The sequence below is a fragment of the Bombus affinis genome, unplaced genomic scaffold (assembly GCF_024516045.1).
Source record: "Bombus affinis isolate iyBomAffi1 unplaced genomic scaffold, iyBomAffi1.2 ctg00000152.1, whole genome shotgun sequence".
Taxonomy (NCBI): domain Eukaryota; kingdom Metazoa; phylum Arthropoda; class Insecta; order Hymenoptera; family Apidae; genus Bombus; species Bombus affinis.
The window spans coordinates 285,640-303,005 of record NW_026108871.1 but is presented as its reverse complement, the minus strand read 5'-3'; the positions used below and the strand labels follow the sequence as shown (position 1 = coordinate 303,005).

Below are 17,366 nucleotides of genomic sequence, written 5' to 3'. Positions count from 1 at the left end.
ATTGTTTTAATTCTAACTGACTAATAACAATTATTTTATAATTCGAACTGACTAATAACATTTATATCTCGTAATTCTTAAACTCGAACTGGAACGAACAATTATTCTCTAATCCTAACTTAAATTCTAATTAAATCAACTGAACGAACTGATATCAGACTCACTCAAATTCAATTGAACGACTAACAATTACTCTCCTTATTTTCGCTAAATTCTCCTGAACCAACTAATCACAATTGCTCTATCCTATTTCTTTATTCTAACTGAATTACTCTTCTTTAATTTCGTTAAATTCTCCCGAACGCTAACAATTTCTCTGACTATATTCTAACTGAACCAACTAATGGCAGTTACACTCTTTTCACAATCACTCTGATTGTTCTAACTGAACCACTAACAATTAATCGCTAACGCTAACGCTAACAATTAATCTGATTCTTCTTTATTTTTCGCTAAATTCTCCCGAACGCTAACAATTACTCTCTTCTATTCCTTTATTCAACTGACCCGCTAACAATTACTCTCTTTTATTCTAACTGGTAACGATTACTCCGTTTTATTCTAACTGGTAACGATTACTCCCTTTTATTCTAACTCGTAACGATTACTCCCTTTTATTCTAACTGGTAACGATTACTCCCTTTTATTCTAACTGGTAACGATTACTCCCTTTTATTCTAACTGGTAACGATTACTCCGATTTGAATTGTGTCGCTACGCTTTTTATAATGACATCCCCAATGGGATGACAGTCACGTGACAGTTCGTTCCGGTGGGAATCGCAATGCTGCAGGTTTTTAGAGTTTCCAAGAGAGAACGTGGAGTTTGATGATTACAGGTTATGTTGAGTCATGGACACAAAAGCGTCCGCACCTGTGCGAACTGTGTGAGTGTGTTTTTAGTATTCTGTCTCGTTTCGCATGTTGTTTGTTTCCTTAAACTTGTGAATTTGTTTTAGCGCAAGAGGAAGAAGATATGTGAATGGTACGAGGTGACGTGATCGACGTGCGTGTGTGAATATGTGCGAGGGATGATGCTGAAGTGGCGGTTTTCCATCCAAATAGGCACAGTGGCACCTTCGTTGGCGTCGTGTCCTGATGATCTTTTGACAATTTGGTTTTATTTGACAATATGAGATATATTTTGCTCCTTGTAGATTTATATGTCCATATTTGCTATATATTAAATCGTGTATATTTTATATTACTTTCTTGTTATTAGGTTATTAGTTGTGTAACTCCAGTTTCTGATCTATGGAAAGTGGTGAAACGTCTTCACGAAATACAATTTCATTCGTTTTCCTCCCTTGCATTGGCACGCTGTGAGTGGTGTCGACTTCCAGATGAGGTTTGTGCATCTTGATTATTATGCATTTAATGATAGATACTTTGTCAGAGGTTCCCATGCGGATTGTCTCGGTGTGTATCTTGTTATGATTTCTTTTATTTAGTTCATCCTGCTTCTTTCGTGTTTTATTCACTGCATATGATATTTCAGTGCAAGAAGAAGAAGAATTGTAAAGAATCCGTAAGTGGCCCTAGAAGACGCAGTCATCGTGTGAGGTGTTGTCGGCAGGAACGAAGAGTCGAAGTTGTTGAAGAAGTCGTGTGACATTTGTATTGTTTCCGGTTATATACAACGCTATTTCACATATCTATGTATATATATATATATATATTATTATATTATTATATATTATTATACTAAATCTTCAGTTGGTTTAGTTGAATGTTCAGTAATGTAATTTTTACAAGGTGGTTTTGTATATTAGATGAGTAATTGTTCGATATAATAACATGGGTATATATATATATATACATTTCACAATGTAATTTTCCATTATGTAAAATATATATATGCATATGTATATGTGCGCGTATTGTTATTCTCATTGTTTCTCGGATCGTTAATTGGTTGAATATTCCATAATGTGGATTTCGTATATAATTCTCTAGGTTCGTAGAAATGTAAATCTATATATTTATTTCTTTGCGTTTTAATGGTTTAATAACGTATACATATATATATATATATTATGAATTTTTCCCAAAGATACGCGTACGCATGTGTATATCTATATATGTGTGTGTCGCAGAGTAATCTTGTATACAATTTTCACTTTTATTAGAATGCTGGTGTAGTGAAGTATATTTTATTTCTTTTATATTTTATTAGATTACCAATTATTCAGATTCACGAAGTAGGTCACACACACAGATATGCATACACGTGTGTGTATATACATGTGTTTTCGCAGAGAAATCTCATACATTTGAATCGCGGCTTGTTTTATTTATTGGTTCATTTAATTATTTCATTTTATTTGTATTTTATATGTCATTGCTGATTGGTTGTAGTGTTTCTTCTTATTGATTCATTTATTTCATTTTGATTGTCTGTCGTATAATTCTTTTTATTTTGATTGGTTAGTTATTAGTTAATTTATTATTATTGGTCGTGTTTAATTATTCATAAGTTATTGGTTCGTGGCGTCACGTGCGGAACGCGGGACGTGACACCCCCGCCCTTGGTGTTCAAATTTCCGAAGAAAATTTGACTGATCGTAGCAGATGTAGTTGCGATTGGTTGTTGGTCCATCCTAACGGGCAACAGCGCGAACTACAATTCCTTACTTCAAAAGATTTCTTTGGGGTTATTGTGTCGTGTTAAGATTGACATTTATGCATTGCAGACAAAATATCGCGGGTTGGAGTTTTGTTATTTGTATTTCACACAATCTACAACGCGCTCTTTGAATTTGTGTGCATAAAAACGTGTTGGAGGGTCTTCGTATGGGTCGCGATAGCCTAAGTCTAGATTATCGTACCCGTCTTTTTATTATTTTTTTATTAGAAATATAATTTATTTGTAAAGTATTAAAGTTACTACATACATGCGTTGATTGGTGGTGGATGTCCCTAATATGTGGTGACTTTTGCCAATATCGAATTAATTATCTATCTGTTAATTATTTTTAACTTTATTTTAGTAGGTGACGTGTAATTCAAATAAAATTAATATTATTTATGTATATGTGTTTCATTGCGCGTGCGTAAGGACTATTCCCTATTCGTGACAATCTAAGATGGCCGTTCATGAATGTCTCTAGTATATGGTGAATTTTATTCATGCGGTTTTGTTATTTATTTGTTAATTATTTGTGACTTTATTTTAGCAGTTGACGTATAATTGAAGTGGGAATAATATTATTCTGTATTTATTTTAGTATGTATAATTATTGCATGTAGTTCATTGCGCATGCGTGAGAACTGCTTCACGCTCGCGACGGATTTCCAAAATGGATGTTTGTGTACGTCTTAAATAAGAGTGTGGTGTTTTGTAAATTTGTTTGATATTGTAATAATTGTTTTGTTACTTAGTTTCAACTCCGTTCTAGTGAAGTGTCAACGTCTAGTTTTGTGTTCGTCGTAATGTGTATGTTTAATTTAACATTGTTTTGTATTTGTTGTAATATGTGTATATATACTGTGTGTTATTTTAATGTAATAGCGTGTGGATTATATCGTTGTCGAAAATATTAATTACTAATAGAATCGTTTCACTGTTTAATTATAAGGTAGTTTATATTTATGTAGCTTTTGTTTAATTGGTTTAATCTAATGCGTGCATAGTGTCACCAGTCACCACTGTGTAGTATAACCTTATTTCTTTATACGTAATTTAATATAGTAATGCTGTAATAGCTTAACACAATATGATAATTCCTAATTTTAATCATGTATGATTATTAATGCTCGGCTAATCTATCTTGATTAATTTCTAGCCTATTTCTATTTTATTAGCTATTTCTATATCTTCCCTATTAATCTGTCGTTACTTAGTAATTATGTGATTTATTATTAGTGATTTATTATTATTTCATATTTGTATAGTATAATTTTTTGAGCTAATCTATGTATTATTGGTTAAAACTTGTTTATTGAATTATTACCGTTTGTAGTTTCTCAAATCCTATTCCTTCGATGCTGCGTTACCGTGTGTAAGGCATCATCCGGTTTTCATTATATTCAAAATACTTACTACAGATACCTTTATTCATCCTATATTTGTGAGTATAAACATATCATTTAGTTAATTAATTCAATATGCACGTAGTGCATTGTGTGAGCGACCGCTATTATGTATTACAAATCTGTTTCTATATGTGAGGTATAATAATAATCATGTAATGTAAGTCGAGACTAATTCATGTATTATAGATTAGAACTTGTACACTATATTATTACTGTTCATAGTTACTTCGTCTTTATTCTCCAAGTCTACACGCTACGTCGCTCACGCAAGACACCTACCCGACGTAATTGGCAATCTTGTTGTAAGTTTTAATAGTATTATTTCTTTTCATATATGTCAAGGCAATTGAGGCCAGTTCTTGCATTCGTTTCAGCTGGCAGTCGTATTCTATGTTCTACGGAGTGGATCCATAATTTATCTCTGCGGAATTCCTGCATGTACACTTCCTTCTACAATGATTAATTGTGGACTAGGTACTTTTTACTTTCACTGCCTTTAATTATGTTATTGAATTAACATGTTTTATAGAACGCAAATAGTAATCTTTCTTTTGTTTTTAGGTTTCCACTATCTGCACTATTCGACAAGCAGTGTCGCACTTACTTTGGTTTAACCACGATATTGTTATAATCGTTTAGTACTGTTATATTTTGTATTAAGGTAATTGAGGTTAATTCTTCCATTTGTTTCAGATGGCTGTCATACGTTATGTTTTACGAATATGGGCTTATGGCCTGTCTTTGCATATACACTTCCTTTTACAATAGTTAATTGTTCACAAGGTACTTTTCACTTTCGCCGTTTTAATCACTTTATTGAATTAATACATTTTATATTTGAGTAATGTTTAGAAAGTACATAGTAATTTCCTTTTCTTTTTAGGTTTCCATTGTCCGCATTATTCGACGAGCAGCACTACACTACATACTACTGTACTGTGTTACCTTCTGAAAACGTTTCGTTTATTGTTTATTTCGGTTATGCGCTAATTTTAACTTATTTAAGTGCACTGTTCGTGGAATTCTTTTCACTTCAATCATGACGTTTTGGTTTTCTAAAATTTCCAACACTTTATGCGGTCCCGAATATTGGTCGGAAAATTTTCCTCTTCTGGGTTCCTTTAATAGATATACTAGATCTCCTATTTTGAAATTTTGCGGGTTGATTTGTCTGCCATAGTATTCTTTTGACTTTAATCTGGATTTTATCAGATTTTCTCTTGCCATTTGATAAACGGTGACGATTTTATCGAACAGGTCTCTGAGATACTCTGCATATGTTGGTTCCATATTCTCCTCGGTTATCATCTCGCCAGTAGGTTCTCTGGCTAAGTGCCCAAAGACTAGTTCGTGTGGGGAGAATTTTGTTCCTTCGTGTACGGAGGTATTGTAGGAGAACATGGCTAATTCCACCCATTCGTCCCAGTTTCTGGAATTTTCGATGTACAGGTTGAGGTATTCAGTTAATACGTGGTGAGATCTTTCGATGGAGCCGTTGCTTTGTGGATGGTATGCTGACGTGGTATACCTTTTTATGCGAAATCTTTTTGCTACTTTTTTCATCAGCGAGGATGTAAAATTTGCTCCCCGATCAGTAAGGATAGCCCTCGGTGAACCGAATCGGCAAATGAATTGTTTTACGAAAACGTCAGCTATCTCGGCCGAAGAGATTCCTGCCATCGGGATCCCGATTGAATATTTTGTCAGTAAGTCTTGGATGGTTAATATGTATTTATTTCCCTTTTGTGTCTGTGGTAATGGACCGACGATATCCATACTAATTTTATCGAACGCTTTACCTGGTGTGTCTGTGAGCACCATGGGTTGCCTTGTTTTTATTCTGGTTAACTTTTTCAATTGGCATTCTTTGCATGTTCTCACGTATTCCTGGATTTCTTTCTTCATGGTTTTCCAATAGTAGTATTGTCGTACTCTTTGGTAAGTTTTTGTTACTCCCTTATGTCCTGCTACAGGTGATTCGTGCTTTTCTCGTATTATGTTGCTTCGCGCTTCCACCGGTGGGATAATTATTTCCCCGGTACAGATGGTAATAGCTATGGTTTCTCCCATGAATACTTCTTTCAGTTTCCTGATTGTATATCGCCAAGGTATTTCTTCCAGGTTTGTTTTGCTGATGCTAAAGGACGTTAATTGGTTGTCTTTTACCACATCCAGTAAAGATTTCAATGAGTTCGATATATTTTCTGGCGTTATTGGAGAGTTTCGATCTTCCTTTACGGGTAGGGACACGATGTATTTTCCGGAATCTTGATTCAATATTACTCTTCCCAACATTAAATCTCTATAATACGGCAGTTTTCCTGCTTCCTTCATTTCTAAGGCCCCTTTATCTATCGGAGTGCCATGTATATCGACGAATATTATTCTATGGTCGTTTACTCTCGTAATCGAGTCTCGCGTTTCCAAGATTCTTAGCTCTGAAAGTACCGCAGGCATTGCGTCCTTTCCTTGTTGCTGAATTGGTTCGGAAATTGTTATAGGGGGTTCTTCTTCATTCGTTTTATCGATGTCGGTTATCTCTTGAGTGATTGTTTCCTCGTCTGTGTTTACGTCGATTTCGGCTAATGCGTGGTCAAAATGTTTTGTGGGTGTTTCTTCTATGGTGACGTGTTTTCGAATGGAAATTTTTTCTTGTTTTCCTGGTCTATTGTGTTGCGATAGTTCGCGTGGTTTAACTTCAAACGTGGGGGAGTCTTCGGTTAGTGTGTCTAGTTCAAATCTCTTGGGTGCGGGATATCGACTCGGTGAATCTTCCTCTCTTTTCCTGATTGGCAAACAAACCTCAGGGGGGTTTCTAGATAAGGCGTCTGCATTCGCGTTTGCCTTACCTTCTTTGTGTATAATGTCGAATTCGAAATCCGCCAATTTTAGTTTCCACTTCCAAATTCTTGAAGTAGGATCTTTGATAAAATGCATCCACACCAGAGGTTTATGATCGGTTATAATGGTGAATTTTCTCCCGTACAAATACGGTCGGAAGTGCATTGCGCAGTAAACGATCGCTAGGCATTCCTTTTCTATCGTGGAATAATTTTGTTCGGCGGGGTTCAATAATCTTGAGGCGTATGCGATCGGTAGGTCTTTTCCGATAGGTCCTTGGCTTAGTACGCCGCCCACGGCATATCCAGATGCGTCTGTCGTGAGATTGAATGGTTGAGAGAAGTCCGGGTACTGCAAAATGGGTTCTGTTATAAGGGCTGTTTTCAAGGTGTTGAATGCATCTTCTTGGTTTTCCGTCCACTTGAACGCAACGTCCTTTTTTAGTAATTGCGTCAATGGTTTCGCAACCTTGGAGAAATTGGGTATGAACCTTCGGTAATATCCAGCTAATCCCAAAAATTGTTTAACATTTTTTGATTTCCTTGGCCGTGGAAAATTTGAAACTGCCTCGATTTTCTTTGGGTCAGGTTTAACTCCATTCTCACTGATTACATGTCCCAAATATTTTACTTCGTGCCGTAAGAATTCGCACTTGTCCGGTTGCAGTTGCAATTTAGCTCTCCGTAATCTGTCCATAAGTCGATTAAATTTAATCTCATGTTCGTGAATGGATGTGGAATAAATTATTATATCATCCAGATAAACGAACAGCTCTATTCCTTGCAACCCTGACAGTATCGAATTCATCAACCGCTGGAACATTGCTGGTGCATTTTTCAGTCCGAAAGGCATTCGTTTGAACTGAAAATGACCATATGGCGTCGAGAATGCAGTTTTGCGGGCATCTTTCGATGACATACGGATTTGGTGGAACCCAGATGCTAGATCGAACGTGGAAAAGTATTTCGCACTTCCCAATTGGTCCAATATTTCAGTGATATTGGGTAGTGGATAGGCATCGCCTATTGTTTTGTCATTTAATTTCCTGTAATCAATAACCATTCTCCATCGTTTATTACCTTGAGAGTCCGGTTTCTTCGGCACAATCCATAATGGGGAGTTATACGGAGATGTCGATGATTCCACAACGTCCGTTTCTAGTAGTTCTTGAATCTGGCGGTTTATTTCTTCCCGATGTACGGGAGGATACCGGTATTGTTTAACATTGATCGGTATCTCATCTGTGGTAGCAATTTCGTGTTGTAAAACGTCTGTTCCTTCTAGTGTCTCCCCTGGGAGATGAAATCTATCTTGATTCTTCCGTATTAGCGCTTCGACGTTCCTCTTTTCTTCTTCATTTAAATGCTCTAGTCGCAATAATTCCATTATTTTGTCGAACCTATTTCCCTCAGATGCTGAAACGGCGTTGCATGTAGTATGAGAGGGCGGAGTAGGAGTTGCAAATTTTTTTATTACTATTGTGGGTACGGTAAATTCGTAATCCCTCGAGGTGGTATTAATTATTCTTAAATAACCACGTCCCTTATGGTTTTTCACGACCGCATTTCCGAAATAGACTCCCTCAATCGGTTCGATTTTGGGGATGAATCCCTCAATTTCCTCCGGATTTGCGATATTTATTGTACAGGGTACCGAACTTCGTTTCGGCACAATTATCTTTTCTTTTGTATCAAACGGGATGTAGATATCCCCCCATTTGATATGTTTTTGCCCGTAATCCAAACGGGCTCTGTATTTTGCAAAAAATTCGGAACCTAAGATTCCGTCTTGATTGATCAGCAGGGAATCATCAATTACATGGAAAGTAACGGGGTGGCCCGCAACCTGTATTATTGTCTGCCCTAGGGTGACCAGGCTCGTTGCCGTAATTCCTCGAACTTCAATTATCTCTTGCTCGTTGATGATCGCTGACTCGGGTAAGGCAGGTTTCTTGATAATGTTAATTTCTGATCCGGAGTCTAGCAGTAGGTTCGCCTTCGTTTTCAAATCCGGGGAGACTATTCTCGCGGTAGGAGTATTTGAGGTTTCTTTTATTTCTATTGAAACCATCCGGAAAGGTCGACGTCCGAATCTGAGTCCAACACCCGGTGATACTTGTTTGCTTTCTTGTAACCCTCTTTCTTCGTTGATTGTTGGTTCTCCAGATTTCTTAACTGTTCTTGAGCACGACTGGATGATGGTTTTACCGGAATGTTCGTCGGTTTTACGGGAGTCGTTTGTCGCGTTCGGTTGACTACCGTGAGATCCGGTCTTCTCGTCGTAGCTTGTTCTCTTGAGCGGTTTATGGCGTTGCTCCTTCGAGGTTCGCTCCCTCCCCTCGAAGGATTCGTCTCGTTTCCCGACTGCCCTGACGCGTAAGGCACAATTATTCCAGCGTCCACCCTTGCTTTGAATTTGTAGCAGTCTCTTACTAGATGCCCAGGCTTCTTACAGTAGTTACACATTATAAAATTTTGTCTAGGGACGTTCGGACGATTTTGCGCCGGCGGCGCGAATCTTCGATCCTGGCGGTTATTTCCGTTGATATCGCGATTGTTGTTGTCGTTGCTAGGGCGAGAGGCGTTCCAGTTAAGACTGTTTGGGTTTCCTAGTCGTTGACATCGCGATCTGATATTTATTTGTTTCAGTTCTCGCGTAGCTCTCACGGCTTGGCAAAACGCGTCGTCTAGGGATTGATATCCGGCTAATTTTACCCGCATAAATACCTCGTTTGGGAGTCCTTTAACGAAGGCTTCTGTCGTGTCCCAATCTATAGTGTCTTGGACATCCGCGGACACGGTATCAAATCCGCATCTTTCCTCGTCCATTATTGCTAGCCTGAGATTTTTGACGCGATCTATGTAATCTAAGATCTCTTCCCCCGGTCGTTGAAACACCGTCGCTAGTTCACCTCTGTATTCGTTAATTGTTTTTCCCGGACCGAACATATTTTTTAATCTATTTCCGAAATCGTTCAGGGTTAATACTACACCGTCCTCTACGGCGAGAAACGCGTGTCCGCGTAGTTTGTTCATCAATAATTTTACTAGGTAGGGTTCTTGACTTCTTGGCACCATACTTCGAGCTCGTTCGCATGCCCTTAAAAATTGAAATACCGGTGGTCGATGGCCGTCGAACACTGGCACTGACTCGATCGCGTCTTTTAGTTTAATTGATTGAAAATTATCATTAATGGGTCTTATTCCTCGCGGAATTAACGGCGTCGATGTGGGAATTTCGGTATCTCTCGATTCCCTACTTGCACGCAGGTCTTCTTCCACTCTGCTTAGACTTGCATTAATGTCGATTAGTACGCGAAAATTCTCGTCCCACGCTTTCAATTTTTCCGACAACAACGTAATCGTGTCCTCGCTTAGTGAGTCTCGTGCGACCGCCATGTTTTTTTTTTCTTTCTTTTTGTATATGTTTATGTATATGTTTCAGTTAATAAATTGAAAAAACTTTAAACCTATCAGCGTATGTTATTGTTTATACCAACTGTAATCCTCCGTGGAGTGTATCCCACCGCTGCCACCAAAATTTTTATCTATATATATATATATTGTTACGTTTCGCTATCCAAATTTTGAAATTTTAAACAATGTAGTAGTCGCTGCCACCAGAAACAGTCTAAGGACTGTTTCAATTAGATATTTCTTGTTAGATTATGTAGCGTTGATCGGAGTTTAGGCCACTGGTCAACAATCTCCACGTTTCGGCTAACCTGCTATGCGCAGGAATACTAGCACGGGAGAGGATTGTTTGGAATAAACAATTATATTATAAATAATTATTACAGGCGGAATTAATGACGAATTATACTAATCATTGATATTATTTATTATTTTAATTATTAATTATTAATAATAATTAAAGTTGACTCACCTGACGTTGGTCTCCGCTGATGAACGGTCAGGCCGCTGGGGTGATTCCGGTTTTACAAAGATCGACACTTCTATAATTTTTCGTTTTAATCTTTATTTAATTTGAACAGTGTAAACAACAGTGTGTCCGGACGTGTTTAACAATTCGAAATTCTAACACAAAAACTTGAGCCAACTATTGTTTTAATTCTAACTGACTAATAACAATTATTTTATAATTCGAACTGACTAATAACATTTATATCTCGTAATTCTTAAACTCGAACTGGAACGAACAATTATTCTCTAATCCTAACTTAAATTCTAATTAAATCAACTGAACGAACTGATATCAGACTCACTCAAATTCAATTGAACGACTAACAATTACTCTCCTTATTTTCGCTAAATTCTCCTGAACCAACTAATCACAATTGCTCTATCCTATTTCTTTATTCTAACTGAATTACTCTTCTTTAATTTCGTTAAATTCTCCCGAACGCTAACAATTTCTCTGACTATATTCTAACTGAACCAACTAATGGCAGTTACACTCTTTTCACAATCACTCTGATTGTTCTAACTGAACCACTAACAATTAATCGCTAACGCTAACGCTAACAATTAATCTGATTCTTCTTTATTTTTCGCTAAATTCTCCCGAACGCTAACAATTACTCTCTTCTATTCCTTTATTCAACTGACCCGCTAACAATTACTCTCTTTTATTCTAACTGGTAACGATTACTCCGTTTTATTCTAACTGGTAACGATTACTCCCTTTTATTCTAACTCGTAACGATTACTCCCTTTTATTCTAACTGGTAACGATTACTCCCTTTTATTCTAACTGGTAACGATTACTCCCTTTTATTCTAACTGGTAACGATTACTCCGATTTGAATTGTGTCGCTACGCTTTTTATAATGACATCCCCAATGGGATGACAGTCACGTGACAGTTCGTTCCGGTGGGAATCGCAATGCTGCAGGTTTTTAGAGTTTCCAAGAGAGAACGTGGAGTTTGATGATTACAGGTTATGTTGAGTCATGGACACAAAAGCGTCCGCACCTGTGCGAACTGTGTGAGTGTGTTTTTAGTATTCTGTCTCGTTTCGCATGTTGTTTGTTTCCTTAAACTTGTGAATTTGTTTTAGCGCAAGAGGAAGAAGATATGTGAATGGTACGAGGTGACGTGATCGACGTGCGTGTGTGAATATGTGCGAGGGATGATGCTGAAGTGGCGGTTTTCCATCCAAATAGGCACAGTGGCACCTTCGTTGGCGTCGTGTCCTGATGATCTTTTGACAATTTGGTTTTATTTGACAATATGAGATATATTTTGCTCCTTGTAGATTTATATGTCCATATTTGCTATATATTAAATCGTGTATATTTTATATTACTTTCTTGTTATTAGGTTATTAGTTGTGTAACTCCAGTTTCTGATCTATGGAAAGTGGTGAAACGTCTTCACGAAATACAATTTCATTCGTTTTCCTCCCTTGCATTGGCACGCTGTGAGTGGTGTCGACTTCCAGATGAGGTTTGTGCATCTTGATTATTATGCATTTAATGATAGATACTTTGTCAGAGGTTCCCATGCGGATTGTCTCGGTGTGTATCTTGTTATGATTTCTTTTATTTAGTTCATCCTGCTTCTTTCGTGTTTTATTCACTGCATATGATATTTCAGTGCAAGAAGAAGAAGAATTGTAAAGAATCCGTAAGTGGCCCTAGAAGACGCAGTCATCGTGTGAGGTGTTGTCGGCAGGAACGAAGAGTCGAAGTTGTTGAAGAAGTCGTGTGACATTTGTATTGTTTCCGGTTATATACAACGCTATTTCACATATCTATGTATATATATATATATATTATTATATTATTATATATTATTATACTAAATCTTCAGTTGGTTTAGTTGAATGTTCAGTAATGTAATTTTTACAAGGTGGTTTTGTATATTAGATGAGTAATTGTTCGATATAATAACATGGGTATATATATATATATACATTTCACAATGTAATTTTCCATTATGTAAAATATATATATGCATATGTATATGTGCGCGTATTGTTATTCTCATTGTTTCTCGGATCGTTAATTGGTTGAATATTCCATAATGTGGATTTCGTATATAATTCTCTAGGTTCGTAGAAATGTAAATCTATATATTTATTTCTTTGCGTTTTAATGGTTTAATAACGTATACATATATATATATATATTATGAATTTTTCCCAAAGATACGCGTACGCATGTGTATATCTATATATGTGTGTGTCGCAGAGTAATCTTGTATACAATTTTCACTTTTATTAGAATGCTGGTGTAGTGAAGTATATTTTATTTCTTTTATATTTTATTAGATTACCAATTATTCAGATTCACGAAGTAGGTCACACACACAGATATGCATACACGTGTGTGTATATACATGTGTTTTCGCAGAGAAATCTCATACATTTGAATCGCGGCTTGTTTTATTTATTGGTTCATTTAATTATTTCATTTTATTTGTATTTTATATGTCATTGCTGATTGGTTGTAGTGTTTCTTCTTATTGATTCATTTATTTCATTTTGATTGTCTGTCGTATAATTCTTTTTATTTTGATTGGTTAGTTATTAGTTAATTTATTATTATTGGTCGTGTTTAATTATTCATAAGTTATTGGTTCGTGGCGTCACGTGCGGAACGCGGGACGTGACACCCCCGCCCTTGGTGTTCAAATTTCCGAAGAAAATTTGACTGATCGTAGCAGATGTAGTTGCGATTGGTTGTTGGTCCATCCTAACGGGCAACAGCGCGAACTACAATTCCTTACTTCAAAAGATTTCTTTGGGGTTATTGTGTCGTGTTAAGATTGACATTTATGCATTGCAGACAAAATATCGCGGGTTGGAGTTTTGTTATTTGTATTTCACACAATCTACAACGCGCTCTTTGAATTTGTGTGCATAAAAACGTGTTGGAGGGTCTTCGTATGGGTCGCGATAGCCTAAGTCTAGATTATCGTACCCGTCTTTTTATTATTTTTTTATTAGAAATATAATTTATTTGTAAAGTATTAAAGTTACTACATACATGCGTTGATTGGTGGTGGATGTCCCTAATATGTGGTGACTTTTGCCAATATCGAATTAATTATCTATCTGTTAATTATTTTTAACTTTATTTTAGTAGGTGACGTGTAATTCAAATAAAATTAATATTATTTATGTATATGTGTTTCATTGCGCGTGCGTAAGGACTATTCCCTATTCGTGACAATCTAAGATGGCCGTTCATGAATGTCTCTAGTATATGGTGAATTTTATTCATGCGGTTTTGTTATTTATTTGTTAATTATTTGTGACTTTATTTTAGCAGTTGACGTATAATTGAAGTGGGAATAATATTATTCTGTATTTATTTTAGTATGTATAATTATTGCATGTAGTTCATTGCGCATGCGTGAGAACTGCTTCACGCTCGCGACGGATTTCCAAAATGGATGTTTGTGTACGTCTTAAATAAGAGTGTGGTGTTTTGTAAATTTGTTTGATATTGTAATAATTGTTTTGTTACTTAGTTTCAACTCCGTTCTAGTGAAGTGTCAACGTCTAGTTTTGTGTTCGTCGTAATGTGTATGTTTAATTTAACATTGTTTTGTATTTGTTGTAATATGTGTATATATACTGTGTGTTATTTTAATGTAATAGCGTGTGGATTATATCGTTGTCGAAAATATTAATTACTAATAGAATCGTTTCACTGTTTAATTATAAGGTAGTTTATATTTATGTAGCTTTTGTTTAATTGGTTTAATCTAATGCGTGCATAGTGTCACCAGTCACCACTGTGTAGTATAACCTTATTTCTTTATACGTAATTTAATATAGTAATGCTGTAATAGCTTAACACAATATGATAATTCCTAATTTTAATCATGTATGATTATTAATGCTCGGCTAATCTATCTTGATTAATTTCTAGCCTATTTCTATTTTATTAGCTATTTCTATATCTTCCCTATTAATCTGTCGTTACTTAGTAATTATGTGATTTATTATTAGTGATTTATTATTATTTCATATTTGTATAGTATAATTTTTTGAGCTAATCTATGTATTATTGGTTAAAACTTGTTTATTGAATTATTACCGTTTGTAGTTTCTCAAATCCTATTCCTTCGATGCTGCGTTACCGTGTGTAAGGCATCATCCGGTTTTCATTATATTCAAAATACTTACTACAGATACCTTTATTCATCCTATATTTGTGAGTATAAACATATCATTTAGTTAATTAATTCAATATGCACGTAGTGCATTGTGTGAGCGACCGCTATTATGTATTACAAATCTGTTTCTATATGTGAGGTATAATAATAATCATGTAATGTAAGTCGAGACTAATTCATGTATTATAGATTAGAACTTGTACACTATATTATTACTGTTCATAGTTACTTCGTCTTTATTCTCCAAGTCTACACGCTACGTCGCTCACGCAAGACACCTACCCGACGTAATTGGCAATCTTGTTGTAAGTTTTAATAGTATTATTTCTTTTCATATATGTCAAGGCAATTGAGGCCAGTTCTTGCATTCGTTTCAGCTGGCAGTCGTATTCTATGTTCTACGGAGTGGATCCATAATTTATCTCTGCGGAATTCCTGCATGTACACTTCCTTCTACAATGATTAATTGTGGACTAGGTACTTTTTACTTTCACTGCCTTTAATTATGTTATTGAATTAACATGTTTTATAGAACGCAAATAGTAATCTTTCTTTTGTTTTTAGGTTTCCACTATCTGCACTATTCGACAAGCAGTGTCGCACTTACTTTGGTTTAACCACGATATTGTTATAATCGTTTAGTACTGTTATATTTTGTATTAAGGTAATTGAGGTTAATTCTTCCATTTGTTTCAGATGGCTGTCATACGTTATGTTTTACGAATATGGGCTTATGGCCTGTCTTTGCATATACACTTCCTTTTACAATAGTTAATTGTTCACAAGGTACTTTTCACTTTCGCCGTTTTAATCACTTTATTGAATTAATACATTTTATATTTGAGTAATGTTTAGAAAGTACATAGTAATTTCCTTTTCTTTTTAGGTTTCCATTGTCCGCATTATTCGACGAGCAGCACTACACTACATACTACTGTACTGTGTTACCTTCTGAAAACGTTTCGTTTATTGTTTATTTCGGTTATGCGCTAATTTTAACTTATTTAAGTGCACTGTTCGTGGAATTCTTTTCACTTCAATCATGACGTTTTGGTTTTCTAAAATTTCCAACACTTTATGCGGTCCCGAATATTGGTCGGAAAATTTTCCTCTTCTGGGTTCCTTTAATAGATATACTAGATCTCCTATTTTGAAATTTTGCGGGTTGATTTGTCTGCCATAGTATTCTTTTGACTTTAATCTGGATTTTATCAGATTTTCTCTTGCCATTTGATAAACGGTGACGATTTTATCGAACAGGTCTCTGAGATACTCTGCATATGTTGGTTCCATATTCTCCTCGGTTATCATCTCGCCAGTAGGTTCTCTGGCTAAGTGCCCAAAGACTAGTTCGTGTGGGGAGAATTTTGTTCCTTCGTGTACGGAGGTATTGTAGGAGAACATGGCTAATTCCACCCATTCGTCCCAGTTTCTGGAATTTTCGATGTACAGGTTGAGGTATTCAGTTAATACGTGGTGAGATCTTTCGATGGAGCCGTTGCTTTGTGGATGGTATGCTGACGTGGTATACCTTTTTATGCGAAATCTTTTTGCTACTTTTTTCATCAGCGAGGATGTAAAATTTGCTCCCCGATCAGTAAGGATAGCCCTCGGTGAACCGAATCGGCAAATGAATTGTTTTACGAAAACGTCAGCTATCTCGGCCGAAGAGATTCCTGCCATCGGGATCCCGATTGAATATTTTGTCAGTAAGTCTTGGATGGTTAATATGTATTTATTTCCCTTTTGTGTCTGTGGTAATGGACCGACGATATCCATACTAATTTTATCGAACGCTTTACCTGGTGTGTCTGTGAGCACCATGGGTTGCCTTGTTTTTATTCTGGTTAACTTTTTCAATTGGCATTCTTTGCATGTTCTCACGTATTCCTGGATTTCTTTCTTCATGGTTTTCCAATAGTAGTATTGTCGTACTCTTTGGTAAGTTTTTGTTACTCCCTTATGTCCTGCTACAGGTGATTCGTGCTTTTCTCGTATTATGTTGCTTCGCGCTTCCACCGGTGGGATAATTATTTCCCCGGTACAGATGGTAATAGCTATGGTTTCTCCCATGAATACTTCTTTCAGTTTCCTGATTGTATATCGCCAAGGTATTTCTTCCAGGTTTGTTTTGCTGATGCTAAAGGACGTTAATTGGTTGTCTTTTACCACATCCAGTAAAGATTTCAATGAGTTCGATATATTTTCTGGCGTTATTGGAGAGTTTCGATCTTCCTTTACGGGTAGGGACACGATGTATTTTCCGGAATCTTGATTCAATATTACTCTTCCCAACATTAAATCTCTATAATACGGCAGTTTTCCTGCTTCCTTCATTTCTAAGGCCCCTTTATCTATCGGAGTGCCATGTATATCGACGAATATTATTCTATGGTCGTTT

The 17,366-nt window shown here is 36.2% G+C and overlaps 1 protein-coding gene and 1 long non-coding RNA gene across 16 annotated transcripts; one reads left to right on the top strand and one right to left on the bottom strand.

Annotated features, from left to right (window-relative positions):
* Nucleotides 1-557: 557 nt before the first annotated feature.
* LOC126927575 (uncharacterized) lies at nucleotides 558-11,768 on the bottom strand. 3 transcript variants are annotated; one of them, XR_007715648.1, is made up of 3 exons: nucleotides 11,603-11,768; nucleotides 11,516-11,547; nucleotides 558-582 (listed from the first exon to the last, which is right to left on the bottom strand). It is a non-coding gene; the product is annotated as an uncharacterized LOC126927575 (long non-coding RNA). The 3 variants fall into 3 exon arrangements; XR_007715647.1 differs by lacking the exon at nucleotides 558-582 and adding an exon at nucleotides 616-640; XR_007715646.1 differs by lacking the exon at nucleotides 558-582 and adding an exon at nucleotides 645-669.
* Nucleotides 2,155-16,003, top strand: LOC126927573 (uncharacterized). Of its 13 annotated transcripts, none has more exons than XR_007715637.1 (6): nucleotides 3,215-3,435; nucleotides 4,257-4,336; nucleotides 4,409-4,508; nucleotides 4,596-4,658; nucleotides 4,728-4,817; nucleotides 4,918-5,064. XR_007715637.1 is itself a non-coding variant. In XM_050743621.1 (6 exons), exons 1-6 carry the CDS (start codon nucleotides 3,259-3,261, stop codon nucleotides 15,956-15,958), a joined length of 537 nt encoding a protein of 178 aa, XP_050599578.1. In that variant the 5' UTR covers nucleotides 3,244-3,258; the 3' UTR covers nucleotides 15,959-16,003. The 13 variants fall into 13 exon arrangements, 10 of the variants coding, with proteins under 10 accessions (XP_050599585.1, XP_050599580.1, XP_050599584.1 ...); XR_007715636.1 differs by having other exon boundaries at nucleotides 3,216-3,435; nucleotides 4,596-4,667; nucleotides 4,918-5,063; XM_050743621.1 differs by lacking the exons at nucleotides 4,257-4,336; nucleotides 4,409-4,508; nucleotides 4,596-4,658; nucleotides 4,728-4,817; nucleotides 4,918-5,064 and adding exons at nucleotides 3,962-4,069; nucleotides 15,191-15,270; nucleotides 15,343-15,442; nucleotides 15,662-15,751; nucleotides 15,852-16,003 and having other exon boundaries at nucleotides 3,244-3,310.
* Nucleotides 16,004-17,366: the final 1,363 nt, after the last annotated feature.

Excerpts from the sequence above, each read along its gene's own strand:
- LOC126927573 (XM_050743621.1), top strand. The coding sequence starts at position 3,259 with ATGCGTGAGAACTGCTTCACGCTCGCGACGGATTTCCAAAATGGATGT. Across the intron at positions 15,443-15,661 it reads AATGATTAATTGTGGACTAG|ATGGCTGTCATACGTTATGT; the intron begins GTACTTTTTACT and ends CATTTGTTTCAG. Across the intron at positions 15,752-15,851 it reads AATAGTTAATTGTTCACAAG|GTTTCCATTGTCCGCATTAT; the intron begins GTACTTTTCACT and ends TTTTCTTTTTAG.